The sequence below is a fragment of the Dermacentor silvarum genome, chromosome 2, assembly GCF_013339745.2.
Source record: "Dermacentor silvarum isolate Dsil-2018 chromosome 2, BIME_Dsil_1.4, whole genome shotgun sequence".
In the NCBI taxonomy this organism is placed as follows: Eukaryota; Metazoa; Arthropoda; class Arachnida; order Ixodida; family Ixodidae; genus Dermacentor; species Dermacentor silvarum.
This window is the reverse complement of record NC_051155.1, coordinates 259,051,091-259,066,849: the sequence shown is the minus strand read 5'-3', so window position 1 is coordinate 259,066,849 and position 15,759 is coordinate 259,051,091. Positions and strand designations below refer to the sequence as shown.

General features: G+C 46.5%; 1 protein-coding gene across 12 annotated transcripts in view; it reads right to left on the bottom strand.

The window, feature by feature from the left end:
• LOC119440814 (parathyroid hormone/parathyroid hormone-related peptide receptor-like) overlaps positions 1-15,759 on the bottom strand; it is a 1,097,515-nt gene that overhangs the window by 288,028 nt on the left and 793,728 nt on the right. For all 12 annotated transcript variants that reach the window (XM_049662649.1, XM_049662651.1, XM_037705691.2 and 9 more), the window contains exon 10: positions 1,563-1,654. In XM_049662649.1, the coding sequence (XP_049518606.1) occupies positions 1,563-1,654 (92 nt within the window). The remainder of the gene's footprint in view (positions 1-1,562; positions 1,655-15,759) is intronic.

Genomic DNA, 15,759 nt, shown 5'->3' with positions numbered 1-15,759 from the left:
GGGGGGGAGCGTTCTCAATTCGATCGCTGCTGCTGCCGCGCTGATTCACTCCAGCGTTTTAACAGCGAGTTTCCGCGGTCATCGAGTGATATGCGTTCATGTTTGCTTTTGCGCGCGTGACACCATCCTTGTTAATTTAGGTAGTGTGCCTATGTTTACAAGTTTCTACGGCCGATAAAACTACTATCCTTACTCTGTATAGCTGTCCACTAATTTGCTATCGCAATCGATGCTTCGCGTTTCGGGTGAAACTGCGACTTTTTTTGTACCTTTCGTGTAGTCGCCGCGTTTTCGCTCAAGGACGTTGAAGGTCGAATATCAAACCAACTCATATATATCAAGTTGGTTTGAAGTATCAACTCAACTCGCCCAAGAGTCTGTACTCCTGACCAGATCAGCCGACTGTGTTATGGCAGCCAGTGTCAAGGAGGAGCTTAGTGCTGACATTAAACGGAATGCCGAGGTCCAGCTTTGTCGCCTTGCGGATGAGGGCACCAAGACGATTAATGTCTGGCTGGAGGAGGTTGGTGTATACGGTAGGTGGAACCTCACGAACGACATAATCAGTGCGTTTCGCCGTTGCAGCATATCAGCCTCCTCTACACCATTGGTTCGGTTAGAGTGCAGACCCTATACGCATCATGTGCAGCACCGGTTCGCCTTGCCTGAGCAGGCTCTGCGACGTCGTAGCCAGACCTGCATCTTCCTCGACATGGAGATCGAGTTTGGTTGAGGAATCGGCACGCCGTCGTTTATAATTTGTATGGCGCACCGTTGGCCATCATTTGTGGTGGATCAGAAGCAACTTCCAGCGCATATTTGAGGCCAATGGTCGGCCTCATGAATCCGGCTCATTGCCGGTTGGAGAGTTTCTTGGATTTATCCTGGCGAGCCCCTGCCGATTCAGATAATGTCATCTGCGCAAATCGCGTATTTGATGTCGGGCATGTCTCGCATGCGGCTCTATGGGCTGCGCACTTGGCGAGGTTGAAGAGTGTGGGCGCGATGACTGAACCCTGCAGGATACCTCAACGAACGCGCCAGCAACTCGGTTGCGCGAGGGCTCCTTATTAAGTGGAGCCAAAATCAAGCTGGTGGGCCCGAGGTACGCTTTGTTGTTTTGCCAAGACGTGGAGAACCAGTGCCCCCCTCGTTAGACTCTCTTTTTACAGCTGATATGGACAAAACGAGGCGACGCCGGAATACGAATTTGACATCGCGCCGCTACATCACGGCCCGCACGTCGACACCGTTCACATTACGAGCGCGCTTGGCGGCCGTCAACCCAAGCTTCAGCCCATCATTGACTTACTTGTTGCTCGTTGACCCACGAAAACCGCGGAACGAGATACGAAAAACTGGCTTGATTCGGATTGACTATAGGAGAAGAATGCTTCGCATTAATAACGCAAAAGCGATCGCTAATTGACCAAAAGCAAACGGCTGAGTGTGTTACCCTGCTGTGAGAAGTAAGATAAAGTTCTATTGGAACACCAAGACATCGGGCATGGCCGGCTGGGCGCGATAGAAACATCTACAAATCGAATTCTTACTGCTCTTACCTGTAGCGGTATTTCCTTGCTTGTGGCGTTTGCGAGGCAAATAGTTTGGCGAACAACACACGCGTGATGTTTAGAAACAGGATGAAGTTCACCTGCGAGAGGCATAAGAAAAGAAGAACGCCAGAATGTCAGTGCCGCCGAAGGATGGCAGCAGCGCTAACACCTAGATACCTTTATGAGCTCCCGCACATTATTACTTCTGTTGCCTCTTCATATGGCTAGTTAATGCGAAGGAAGGCTCACAATGTCCCCTTAGGAATAATGACGATTGCCAATGTGAAACTACCGCTCTACCAGCAAAGGCGCATCATCATGAAATAGCGGCTTGATGTCAGGTTCGCCATGCAAGTCCAAGAGAACTATTGCGGCATTACGACAGCTTGACTATATGTATATATATTCCCATGACTAGTGAGCGCTAACACCGCTTTGTTCGAGAAAAATTGAAAAGCCTGTCAGAAAGCAGGACATCTGAGTGATTCTCTGGGTTCTGAAATCATTTAATGCCACTACTTGAATGCTTTTTGTCGAACCGTTTTCAATACTTACCTGCTAATAATTTCGACTCTTCCCCGGTTGGTGTAACCTCGGGCGTTTTCCAGGGCTCTGTTTCAGCGCTCTTGTTATTTCTTATTTACAACTATTAATTCGATTCGATTTTGAGATTTTGCAATCATCTAATAGAGAATTTCTTTCTCTTTAAAAAATATATCACACTTGGGTATTTATGGTTTCAAAAAATATTTTTTTGTCGTTTTTCTTCGAAACGTTGACAGGAAGACTTTATTGGCGTTTTTCTAAAAACAACAGTTTTGGAGGTTTGTATACCTTTTTCTCGGGAACTATAAGGCATAAGCAAAGGAAAATTCTAACTTGTATTAATTAGTGCCATTTACATAACTGGAACTAGAATCAATAGCCTAAGTGCATTTCTATTTTATTGAGTATAAAAAAAAACATTCATAAGTGGCAATTTTCATGCATCGACAAAAGTAAAAAAAAACCATCACAAATCTAGTTTTTGTTGGGCGCGCATAATTTTAGTTCCAATTCTGCAAAGCCTTAGGTCGCAACCTTCGTACAAAAATGCAATACTCTGCGGATAGTAGATCTTAAGAAAAAGGTGCATACGTAGAAAATCTAAGAAACAGAAATAAAAATGCTAAATAAAATTTAAAACCAATTTGCAGCTCTAATGCAAGCTGCGTCTAACTTTAAAATTCTTTGCAAATTTTATAGCCATATATTTTAGTACCACTGCTGTACAGCCAAAATTTTAAACTCACAATAACCTCATGATGTAACATTTGGTTAATGAAACTAAACATTTCCAAATGTAAAGTAATCAGGATATATGGTCCTTTCGGTAGGCTTAAAGATCCTGTTTGTACGTTAGAAAGACAGCGCTCACCACTGTGTCTTCCTACAAATATCTAAACACAGAAGTTTACAGGAAGATGGAGGCTTGAAATGATGAGCAATGTACTTGAACAGGGAATGTCGTGGAAGCAAACATTAGGACGAGGGGACTTCTCTCCGCCAAGGAATTATGAGCGTTTTAGAGCGCAGCCCTGGGGTCTGCTTGGAGCTCGAACCAGGTTCGGAGAGGGTCCGGCAATGAAGACGAGGCGACAGCGCCGAATCGGGTGATTCTCAAACACGTTCCCAAAGACCTGGGAAAGTATGAAAGAAGACGTTTGCCCCCTGTGTCAAATGGCCAAATACAAACATAGAGGAAACGAAATGGTCGTATTCGAGCGTACGCTTTCAAGATGTCCACCTCGAATTCGCTGTAGTCAAAAAGAAGGGGTGCGGAGGACGCACGCTTTCCTTGTCGCCATTGACGAATGTACAAGAATGGCAGCAGCTAAATGTGAAAAGGAGGATGCCAACTCTGCAATCGCCCCAATGGAGCGTGTCATCTTCAAGGCAACTAAAGTATTGGACTCCGATAACGGACCTGCTTTTCGCAGTGAAAAACTCACAAGAACAGAGCGGCACCACTCTAAGGTTTCCGACTCCGTACCACCCGGAAGGCAACGCACTCGCAGAAAGGTTAATTCGCGACCTCAAGAAGTACTTGGTTTTATACCCTACCTTCCCTGGTGGGTGGAAATGTGCCTTGGAAACTACAGTGACTGACCACAATAACACCTACACGGAGGGTTTGGGCTTGTCATGAGTCGGACGCCGGCGGTACACGAAAACGAATAAGACGAAGTTCGCGGAGCGTTCGAAACCGCGCGAGCGCTCGAGGCACGCGAACCGAGGTGTAATCCGCGAGGGAGAAGCGACGAAACATAATTATCGACGTGGCTCTTGGACTGGAAGGTCGCTTCGTCAGCCATTCTCTGACGACGGGAGAGCGGAGAGCCCGGCCACGAAGCTCGTGACGCTTGCAAGGCCCAGGCGTGGCTGTAGACCTCGGAGACGTCCGGGCGAAGCTCCTGGGACCGGCTGCTGCTGCTCACGGTGGTTCCGGTCCTCTTCGCAAGAATCCCTCTTCCTCGGCCCAGCCCGATAAACCGATAATCACCAGGACACCGGGTCGCCATGCAGATCGGCGAAAGGCGAAGAACGCTTCGTGAAGCCTAACCAGGCAATTGACACGTCAGCGGCGGCTACCGGGGCATAAGCCTCGTATTCGGTCAGGTCGACGGAACCGCGAATCGTCGGCACTTACGGCACCAGCAACACTCCGAACTACCACGACGCAGACTCAACGACAGGAACTTCAAACCGACGGTCCGTAAGAGCCCACATTTCTACATTGTGTCGCAGTTAGGCCTAGTCTAGGGTGGCCAGACTTTGATGAGTCAGGGCTACGGCTGACTCACAGACTTTAAGACGGAGCTAGGCTCCGGAACCGAGATAGATTTTTTTTAGTAGTTCGTATTTAGTCCAAGTTTTCTGTTTATTATTGAGTGAACATTTTTGTTGAATTATGGTCTTAGTTTTGTGTGCCTTATACTTTTCCCGTTCTTGTGCATTTTAAATCCTTGTTTGCTGTGCTGCCAGTCGTATCTCTCCTCCATTGAGGGTAACGCCTGTGTGCAACCCTCCGGCTCCCAAGTAGAAGGTGACAAATTGGCGAGCCTACCAGGATCCGTTCCAGGATTTATTCCAGGATCCGTTCCCGGATTCTATTTTAGCCCAGTCACCGATACTCGGGAGTAGCAGAGATGGAGTGGGAACGTTTGGCGACGATAGCGAAAGATTTTAATATGTCGAAGGATCAAGCGATGACATTTTTTGAGTACACGCAACAAGCGAAGGAAAAAGAGCACAAAAGCGAAAAAGAAATTTTGGAGCTTAAGACTAAACTAGCGGAGATGGGCGCGGGCTCTGGTGACGGCACGAGTTCACCCGGGTCGGCGTCATCCGACTCGACTTCTCCCAGGCCAAAACAGATATGCCCCAGGAAATTGATGGCTCCGTTTGATGAGCGTAGAGATGATTTAGATGCGTATTTGCATCGCTTTGAGAGAATAGCGGTCGGGCAAGGCAGGGCAAGGAATGAGTGGGCTAGCGCCTTAAGCCTGTGTCTAGTTGGTGAGGCTTTAAGTGTGTTTGGACGGATGCCCGCCGAAGAGAGTTTAGACTATGATAAGGTGAAGAACATTTTATAGCAAAGATTCCGGCTAACGGCTGAGGGTTTCCGCGAAAAGTTCAGGTCTTGTAAGCCGGAAGACGCGGAAACTGGAAAACAGTTCGCATATAGATTGACCAACTACTTTGAAAGATGGATGGAGTTGTCGGAGGCCAACAAGACATATGAAGGGGTGCGGGACAAAGTCGTAGGAGAACAATTTCTCTCCAGGTGCAGCGACAGTCTGGCGATATTGCTCAAGGAGAGGAAATTAAAAACAGTAGAGGAGATGGCTGCACATTCAGATCAGTTCGTAGAGGCGCAGGGACTAAGAAATTTAGGAAAGAGTGACAAGGACGCGCCGATGGCAGCAGTAGGGGAGACGAGGAATCGAGGTCCAATGAACAGGCAAGGGACACCACAAAGATGTTTCCTTTGTAATTGGCTGGGACATATAGCAATGAACTGCCGTGTGAGGGATAATCGACGTGGTCCACCAGTGGTTTGCCAGCTATGTCAAAAGAGAGGTCATGGGGCGCACGAATGCAGGTCAAGATACGTGGACAAAGCAGCATGTATGATGAAATGTAAAGAGGATGGGCCGAGAGAAAAGAACATGCCCGTGGTGGAGGGAGAAGTACAAGGACACAGGGCCACAGTATTGAGAGACACGGGGGCGAACACTGTCTTAGTCAGGGAGAGTCTGGTCCCATCCGAGAGCATGACCGGCTACTTCGAACCAGTCATTTTGGCGGACAGGTCCGTTAAGTATTTACCAGAGGCGCGAGTTCAAGTATCGACACCATTTTTTACGGGGGTGGTCACAGCTAGGTGTGTAGAAGATCCTCTGTATGACCTGATTTTGGGGAATGTATCAGGGGTGAGAAGGACGGATGACCCAGACCCTAACTGGAAGAGGACAGAGGATGTAGAGAAGAGGAAAAAGCCAGAAGCGCTAGAAGAGGAGACACCTGGTAGCGGCGGCAGTACAAACGCGAGCTAAGAGTAAGAATACTAAACCCTTGACACCATTGCCGGTCACGAACATTAAGGGGTTGAGCATAACGGCGGCTGAATTTAAGGAATTACAGGAGAAAGGCGAGTCGTTACGGAAGTGCGTACAGAAGATAGGAGAAGTGGTACCAAGGAAAAGAAGTCGAAATGTAGTGGAGTGTTTCAAGAAGAACGATTTATTATACCGGAGATGTGTGTTTAATTCGGGAAGAGAGGTGCAGCAGTTGGTGGTCCCGAAGGAACTGAGGGATAGAGTACTGAAATTAGGGCATGACAGAGTGATGGCAGGACATCAAGGGATAAGGAGCACGTTGGCGAGGATTACAGAGGAGTTCTTCTGGATTGGGGTACAGAGCGATGTGAGGAGATACGTCAGGTCCTGTGATGTATGCCAAAAGACGGTGGCGAAGGGTCGTGTAGTGAAGGCACCGCTAGGAAGGTTTTCCCATTGTTGAGCTACCATTCCACCGTGTAGCGATCGATATCGTAGGACCTATTAGTCCCACGTCCGGGAAAGGTAGCAGATATGTGCTCACGTTGGTGGACGTTGCCACTAGGTATCCTGACGCGGTAGCACTTAAGACGGTAGATACGATTCAGGTGGCCGAATCATTATTAGAGATGTTTTCCCGGTATGGCGTTCCAAGGGAGATTTGAAGCGACAGGGGCTCTAACTTTACATCGGAAGTTATGAAGGAGATAAATAGGCTGCTGTCCATAGATCAAAAGCTAACTACCCCATATCACCCAATGGCCAATGGTTAGTGGAAAGGTTTAGCGGGACATTGAAGGCAATGATCAGGAGGATGTGTCAGGAGAGGCCAAAAGACTGGTATAGGTACTTGCCAGCACTCTTGTTTGCGTACCGAGAGCTACCACAAGCCAGCATAGGGTTTTATCCATTCGAGATGATTTACGGCAGAGCAGTCAGAGGGCCAATAACTATTCTTGAAGAGTTGTGGACTAGAGAAAAACTGGGTAGTGAGGAAAAGACGACCTACACATATGTATTAGAGCTGAGGAACAGGTTGGAGGAGACGTGTAAGTTGGCCCACGAGAAGTTAGCACAGGCTAAGCAAATTGAGAAGAACTATTATGACCGCAAAGCAGTGTCTAGAAGATTAGAAACGGGAGATAAGGTGTTAGTGCTGCTCCCCACAGACCATAATAAGATACTGATGCAGTGGAAGGGACCTTTCACGGTTACGCAGAAGAAGAATGAGTTAGACTATGAAATTGATGTGCAGGGTCATAGAAAGGTGTTTCATATTAACATGCTGAAGTTGTATGAAGATAGAGAAGAAACTGGAAAAGGGGAGGATGACGTGAGGGCTAGAGTTTGTATGGTAATCGCGGAGGAAAATGACCACGGCGAGGTACAAACGTATGTTGATAAGAAGACTATGGGCGTAGAGAGCGTCAAGTTAAATCCAGCCCTAACAAACAAACAAGCAAAAGAACTGAAAGGGCTAATACACAACTTTGAAGAAGTGTTTTCAGATTTACCTGGGCGGACGGATGTAGTACAGTGCGGGCTACAGTGTTCCACAGAGGAGCCACTACATGTAAAGCTTACCGCTAGCAATGCAGGAAACCATTGAGAGGGAGGTCGAAGAGATGCTGAAACAAGGCATCATCGAAAGGGCAAACTCTCCCTATAACGCGCCTCTAGTGATGGTCAAAATGCAGACGGTTGCAACAGGGTATGCGTGGATTTCAGGCGCCTGATTAACATGTTAGAAACTGACGCGGAACCTATATCCAGGGGTGCGATCGCGCAAACAGCTCGCTTTCGGCACGTTCGGTTTGACTGCTACGTCACAAAGTGGGAAAGCTGCCGCACCGCCCCGCTGTCTCTGACGACCGCTGACGCAATCACAATTCTGACCGATCACGAGAAGGCAAGCGAAGGAACGGAAAAGCGAGCTGTTTGCGCCATCGCACCGCAGAATAGATGTAGTGGTGGCAAGGGTAGCGAAGAAGAAATATTTCTCAAAACTCGACCTGGCAAAAGGGTATTGGCAAATACCGATGGAAGAAACGTCCAAAAGGAAAACTGCATTCTCGTGTTCGAAGGGATTATTCCAATTTATATATATGCCGGTCGGACTGAAAACTGCAGCAGCTGTGTTTACGAGGTTGATGAGACAAGTGTTAAATGGTGTGCGGCATGTCGAGCATTATATTGACATTCTAGTTGCCACAGACACGTGGGAGGAACATTTACTAGCCCTGGAACAATTATTAATAAGAATAAAGGATGCAGGATTGACAATCAAACCTACCAAATGTGAGTTAGGTTATGCTGCCGTAGAATTCTTAGCGCACAAGCTAGGAATGGGCATGGTCGAACCTAGAGAGGATACGCTGGAGAAGATTCAAGCGGTGTGTAGACCACGGACTAAGAAACAGGTGCAATCGTTTTTAGGATTGACAGGGTTTTATAGGGAGTACATCCCACATTACGCTGAAGTGGCAGGCCCTCTGATAGAATTAACGAAGAAGGGAGCGAGCAACGTAGTAGAATGGGGAAATAGACATCAGGAGGCGTTTGAGATGTTTGGCACATCCGCCTGTTCTTCTGGCACCGGATACACAGAAAGAGTTCGCGCTCAGACAAGGCGTTAGGAGCAGTACTCTTCCAAGAAATAAAATAGGAAAAAGCTCCATCCCGTCTTCTAATTGCTAGTAGGCGACTAAGTAAGGTTGAACAAAATTGTTCTCTACTTACTATCTATCTATCTATCTATCTATCTATCTATCTATCTATCTATCTATCTATCTATCTATCTATCTATCTATCTATCTATCTATCTATCTATCTATCTATCTATCTATCTATCTATCTATCTATCTATCTATCTATCTATCTATCTATCTATCCATCTATCTATCTATCTATCTATCTATTCTATCCAGCCGCCTACGACTTTGTGCTCTCACGGTCGTTTTGTTAACTTGGTAAGTACCAAAATTGGCATAAAATGACAGGAGTATATGACCAACATAAATGGTATGTCATGACATGAATGTCATGACATGCGTGTCATGTAGGTCATGAAATAGCCGCCTACGTCTTGGTTCTCTCATGGCCGTTTCGTTAACCAAGTACCAAAATTGGTATAGTCTAACAGGAGTGTATGACGAACATAATGAGAGGTCATGACAGAAATGTCATGACATGTGTGTCATGCAGGTCATGACAATGGCCAGCGAAAAATATTAACACTCAAAAGCCACTGCAGTGGGTTCTGACGTGGGCACTGAGTGAGAGAGAGAAATACGTTTATTCAATCATAAAAAAATAGAAAATTCTACTTGTATGAAAAGGCAACCCCAGTGGTTTTTCCGGTGAGGTGCCAAGATTAAGTTAATGGTTTCGCTTCTTACAAGGTAGGTGAGCAAGCTGTCATATATAGCTTTGCGGTGTTGAGGGGTCCCTCCAGGAAGGATCCAGTCATTGAGAGTGGCGACTGAGCTCTGCAGCCCAGCAAGGCAGATTCTTCGCAGTGATGACAGGCCAGGACATGTCCATAGCAAAGGAAACACTAAATTATGATGGTGCAGCCATTTGGCAGCAGCGGCAGCAGGCTTGCAACGTTCAACAGCAGGCTTGCAACTTCTACTGATCGCAGATACCACCAGTGCCGATACGTACGTGAAGAAGTTGGTGGCAACATCACTCGTTTTTTTTCCTGGGGGACGGCGACGGTCTTAATAGTCAGTGACGTCACTCCAGAAGGCGACTGTGCCGCCAGGGACCATCAGTATTTCTACAGGACCATCGGCTGGCACCGTCCATTTGGCAGCAAAGGCAGCAGGCTTGCAACGTCGCTCACAATCATCTTTCTACTGATCGCAGATACCACCAGTGCCGATACGTACGTGAAGAAGTTGGTGGCAACATCACTCGTTTTTTCCTGGGGGACGGCGACGGTCTTAATAGTCAGTGACGTCACTCCTGAAGGCGACTGTGCCGCCAGGGACCATCAGTATTTCTACAGGACCATCGGCTGGCACCGTCCATTTGGCTGCACGGCAGCAGGCTTGCAACGTCGCTCACAATCATCCTTCTACTGATCGCAGATACCACCAGTGCCGATACGTACGTGAAGAAGTTGGTGGCAACATCACTCGTTTTTTCCTGGGGGACGGCGACGGTCTTAAAAATGTCACAGTTTCGCCCTAAAGGCGAAGCAATGAATGCGATAGCAACACAGCAATGTCATACGAAGTAAGGTGAGCGGATTTGGTAGCAACAACACGCAGAACTGTTGTCGACGCCATCGGCGTTTTGCCCGCGTTAGCTCAAAATGCGTGCGGCGTTGGTGACTGTTGCTGGAGCCTCTGATATAAATAGGCACTTGGTGCCGCAGCTAAACGTCGCCTCCCTTCCCTCCCCCTCCCCCACGGCCTCTCGCGCGTCTGAAGAAGGCGCGTTTGCTCTACATATATGGTGATTGTAAAGGAGAAAAGAGACGCCTACTTCTGCAGCCCTTAAGCGAGCACGGAGCAGAACGCGCGTTTGTTCTTCGCCGTGCGTTCACTCCACGTGAAAGACGCGCCCCTCGCGCCCTTTCACTCGCACATACAGCGTTCGGCGCGCGGCGACGATTTCATCTCGAAATGACGTCATACGGAACCTCACGGCGACGGCGACGGCGACGGCAGAAATCTGCTTTTGAGTGTCCATATAATTGCTATCGCAATAATAGTCAGTGACGTCACTCCAGAAGGCGACTGTGCCGCCAGGGACCATCAGTATTTCTACAGGACCATCGGCTGGCACCGTCCATTTGGCAGCAGCGGCAGCAGGCTTGCAACGTCGCTTAAAATCATCCTTCTACTGATCGCAGGTCTGAAATTCTCTTGTAACCGCGATTTATTAGTGTATTAATTTTTCACTGTTGCTGCTGCTGCCATCAAAAGTGTACTGTGCTGTCCTTTGCCATGTCCTCCCATACTGAAGTGGGCAAACTTGTGAAGGAGCTAAGACATGACTTGACTGAAATGCGCCAGTCGCTCGAGAGGGAACTGCGTAAAGAGCATCGCGAGATCAAGGCATCTCTTGATTTCATGAATAAAGTTTTTGAAGACATGGCAAACCAACTGAAAAAAAGTTGAAACTGAAAACGCCGAACTGAAGGCAGCCAACAGCTCCCTCACGAGTGAATGTGCGCTGCTAAGAGACAAAGTGACTGAGAACGAACTTAGAATCACCCAACTAGAACAATACTCTAGAAATAAGAACATCGAGATTAAGGGTGTTCCTACGACACAGAACGAAAAACTCGAGAGCGTGCTTGCAGCTATTGGCAATGCAGTTGACGAACCGGTATCAGAAAGTGACATTGAAGTTTGCCACCGTGTACCAACACGGGACGCCTCAAGACATAACATTGTTGTCCAGTTCCATAACCGCTCAAAACGGAATGCCCTGCTTGAAAATGCACGAAAAAAACGCGTAACCACTGCCGACATCGGACACCAGGATCGCCAGCCTATCTATATAAATGAGCATCTTTGCCCCACATTGAAAGTGCTACTTGGAAAAACAGTAGCCAAGAAAAATGAGAAGAACTGGCGTTTCTGCTGGACGAAAGAAGGCAAAATCTTTGCAAGGAAAAATGAGTCGTCACGTGTGCTTCGCGTCACGAAGCTCAGTGACCCAGATAAGATAGAGTAAGCAAGCACGTGCAAATCATTTCAATAAGTTAACATGGAAAACCGCCTGTTGTCAGTTTCAGAAATTCACAGGTTATCACGTAACAAATATTCATCCTCTGTACTGCATATTAACACCCAGTCCGCTAGAAATAAAGAGCAAGAAATACAATGCTTATTATTGCGCATGGATTTTCAAGTTGATATTCTGATGTTTACTGAGACATGGTACCGTGATGCTGCAGAAGTGCTGAAAATTCCAGGATATATTTCTTTCTTTCTAAACCGTACCTTAAGAAAAGGAAGCGGTGTCATGCTGTTAGTAAAAAGTAGTTCGAGTTGTGTTATTGTGGAAGAATTTTCCAAAATCACTTCAGATTATGAACTGCTCACCGTCAGAAATGACGTTAAAGTGTACACCGTGATGTATCGTCCGCCCCACGCGAGTGTTTCGAATTTCTTTACATTTTTAGAGAGGTACCTTAGCTATTTCAATGATGATGGTGTCACTGTCATTCTGGGAGGTGACATAAACATTGACTGCTTGCAACAATCATCAAATAATCAAGAATTTTGTAGAATCTTAGATGCGAACAATTTTATTAACGCAATAAGTCTACCGACACGAGTACAACCAACTTCTTCGACACTACTAGACATCTTGATTACCAATATTCCCTCCGAGCATCTCAGTGCTGGTGTTATCAGTTCTCACGTGAGCGATCACTTACCGATTTATCTTCTATCGGAATATATGAAGCCCTCCAACACGTTACAGCACCCGTCTACCAAAACTTACAGGCAGATAAATTCTTACACTCTGGAACGTTTTCGCTCTCATTTGCGTCTCACTGACTGGAGCAAAGTATTAGAAACTGTTGAACCAGAGAAAGCCTATATTGAGTTCATAAAAGTTTTCAAGGTAGTATATGACCAATGTTTTCCACGTAAATTACGAAAGCGAGCTCGGAAAGCCCGTAAACCATGGGTCACGTGGGAACACCTAAAGAGTATGAAAGAAAAAGACAAACTGTACCAAACTTTTATGAAAACAAGAGCTCTAACAGACTTGCTTGCCTTTAAGCGTTTCCGGAATAAACTCAATAAACAGCTCCGTGGAGCAAAACAGACCTACCTCAGTAATCGTTTTTCTCCCGAGGTACTTAAAAGGCCACACCTTGTGTGGAAGCGTTTGAACAACGTGCTCCACGGTGACCCCCAAGAAAAATCCACGTTATCAATTAACATTAAAGGCGACACATTAACAGATACACGATTAGCGAACTCTTTCAACGACTATTTCACATCATTAGTAAAAAGTAAGCACGATCCCAAATGCATCCAGTACTTAAGAACAGCAATACAGGAAAGTGCATTCTTGTTTCCCACTACCCTGCATGAAATTGTAAGTTCTGTCATGTCACTGAGAAACAGTATGTGTACCGACGTTGATGACTTACAGATACAACCTGTAAAATATGTTGTTGATACTATCGCGCCAATTCTAGAGCATGTGATTAACCTAATGTTTGTTGTTGGTATTTTCCCTAAACAACTTCAGATGTCAAAAGTAACCGTAATATACAAGGGTGGTGATATCAATAATTTATCTAACTATAGGCCTATTTCAATAATTCCCGTTTTCTCGAAATGCATTGAAAAATTGGTATATAAACGCATGTCCAGTTTTACTACGAAGCATAACATTATTACGCCATGCCAGTATGGCTTCCGGAAGGGTTGTTCAACTGAAACGGCTCTTCTGAGGCAAAAGGAATTTATCTTGCAGTCATTTGAAGATCATCTATGTACACTAGGCCTTTTCATTGACTACTCAAAAGCATTTGACTCAATTAATCACCATTCCTTGTTTGAGAAATTGCAACATTATGGGTTTAGGGGTACTTTCCTAAAACTTATCACTTCTTACTTTTATCACCGTCGGCAGCAAGTCACTGTTAACGACTTTGTATCCGAATTCAAGCCAGTTACTGCTGGTGTGCCTCAAGGCAGTATTTTGGGCCCCTTACTCTTCAATTTGTACATAAATGACATCGTAAATACTTGTGCTAACACTAAGTTTATCATTTACGCGGACGACACAAATATTTTTATTACAGGCCATGACCCTTCAAAACTCGTAGAAAAAGGCAACGCAATACTAAGAAAAATCCACACATGGAGTATTGCCAATTCATTGAACTTAAATGCGGCAAAGACAAATGCAGTATTATTTCGCCCTCAGAACAAAAGGCTGAATATCACCGACAACTTAAAATTAGGGTCATCAACTATAGAGCTTTCACGCGTAGCTAGAAGCCTTGGCGTCATTTTTGAAGAACATATGACGTGGACAGATCAATTAAATGCAACCTTAAATAAACTTTCAAAAACTGTAGGCATCTTATGCAAATTTCGCTACATCCTGCCTCAGAACATAAAGTTGTTAATTTACAAATCGCTATGTTTGTCCAACCTATCGTACTGTTACTTAGTTTGGGGCACGACCACCAAAACTAACACTGAAAAACTACACAAACTTCAAAAGAAAGCACTTCGAAATATCGTTAATGCTGCATACGACGCACACATGGAACCAATTTTCAAGGCTCTCAATCTATTACCAGTGAATGAGGTTTACCGTTCAATGTTACAGAAACGCTATACATTGGCTACGAAAAACAACGACACGTTTTTTACAGAATTGTCTGGGTTAAGACAGGCTGAGCATGTGCGCACCGTGAGGGTACGCGAAGTCTGGAGGGTGCCTAGAATACGAACAAATTAGGCACACAAATGTTAAAATACCAGTTACCTGTGCTACTTAATAATTCAGACCTTCACATGTAACATGCTCGCGTGTCTTGTTTGTATTTGTATAAAGATGGCATTATCAGTTCCTCTAGCATTTCCGACCTTACTAGCGCATTTATGACCATTCAGTGAAAAGCCTATCTTCCTTATAATATACAGATTGGTTCCTTTGTACTTCTGTATTGTATAATCATGTGCCTTGTTTGCCAAGCCCGGGGGTACCTACCCTGTCAAGCCTGATTAATGGCTTTTTGTCTGTACCCACCAAGTGTCATTGATTTTCATTGATGCTGAAATAAAATGATTGATTGATTGAATGGTAGAAACCATAGTCATGAGCATGACACAGCAAAAATGACCATGCTCAGCGAAAAAAACATTAACACTGAAAAACCACTGAAATGGGTTCTGACGTGGGTACTAAGTGAAGGGAACAATAAACGATCCTGGTAGAAGTCATAGTCTTGAGCATGCAGGCAGGCAGGCAGGCAGGCAGGCAGGCAGGCAGGCAGGCAGGCAGGCAGGCAGGCAGGCAGGCAGGCAATGAACTTTATTTTAGGTCCTGAGGAGCGACTCCGAGAAAGCCTTACGGGGGAGGTGCCACCGCGGCCCGCTCCCACGTCGGGACGGGCAGGCCGTGGCTGACAGCCGCGTCGCGGGCCCTCTGGACAGCCCGTAGCTGAGCGGCAAGGTCGGAGCTCTTGAGCGCCTCCACCCACTCTTCTTCCATGGTGAGATTATCGTGGTCCCGTAACGAGGGACACCGACAGAGCATATGCTCGAAAGTGCAGAAGGGATCGCCGCAATCCGGACAACCGGCTCGAACGAGTCCGCGTACCTGCTTACCCTGGCTAGGCTGGCATAGGACCCGGTCTGCAGCATGCGAAGGGTGGAAGAATGAGGCCTGGAGAGCTTGGCGTGGGGTGGAGGATAGACCCTCCTGCCGAGCTGATAGTGCTTTGAAATCTCGTTAAACGTGTGGAGCGAGTCCATGTGGAGCCCCGCGTCCGCGCCCTCGAGCGGCGTTTCCCCGGCGCGGTGGGTGAGTCCGCGTTGGTGTTGGGAACGACGGGGGACACCTGAGGTACCTGCTTAGGCCGCTTCCCTCGAGGCTGG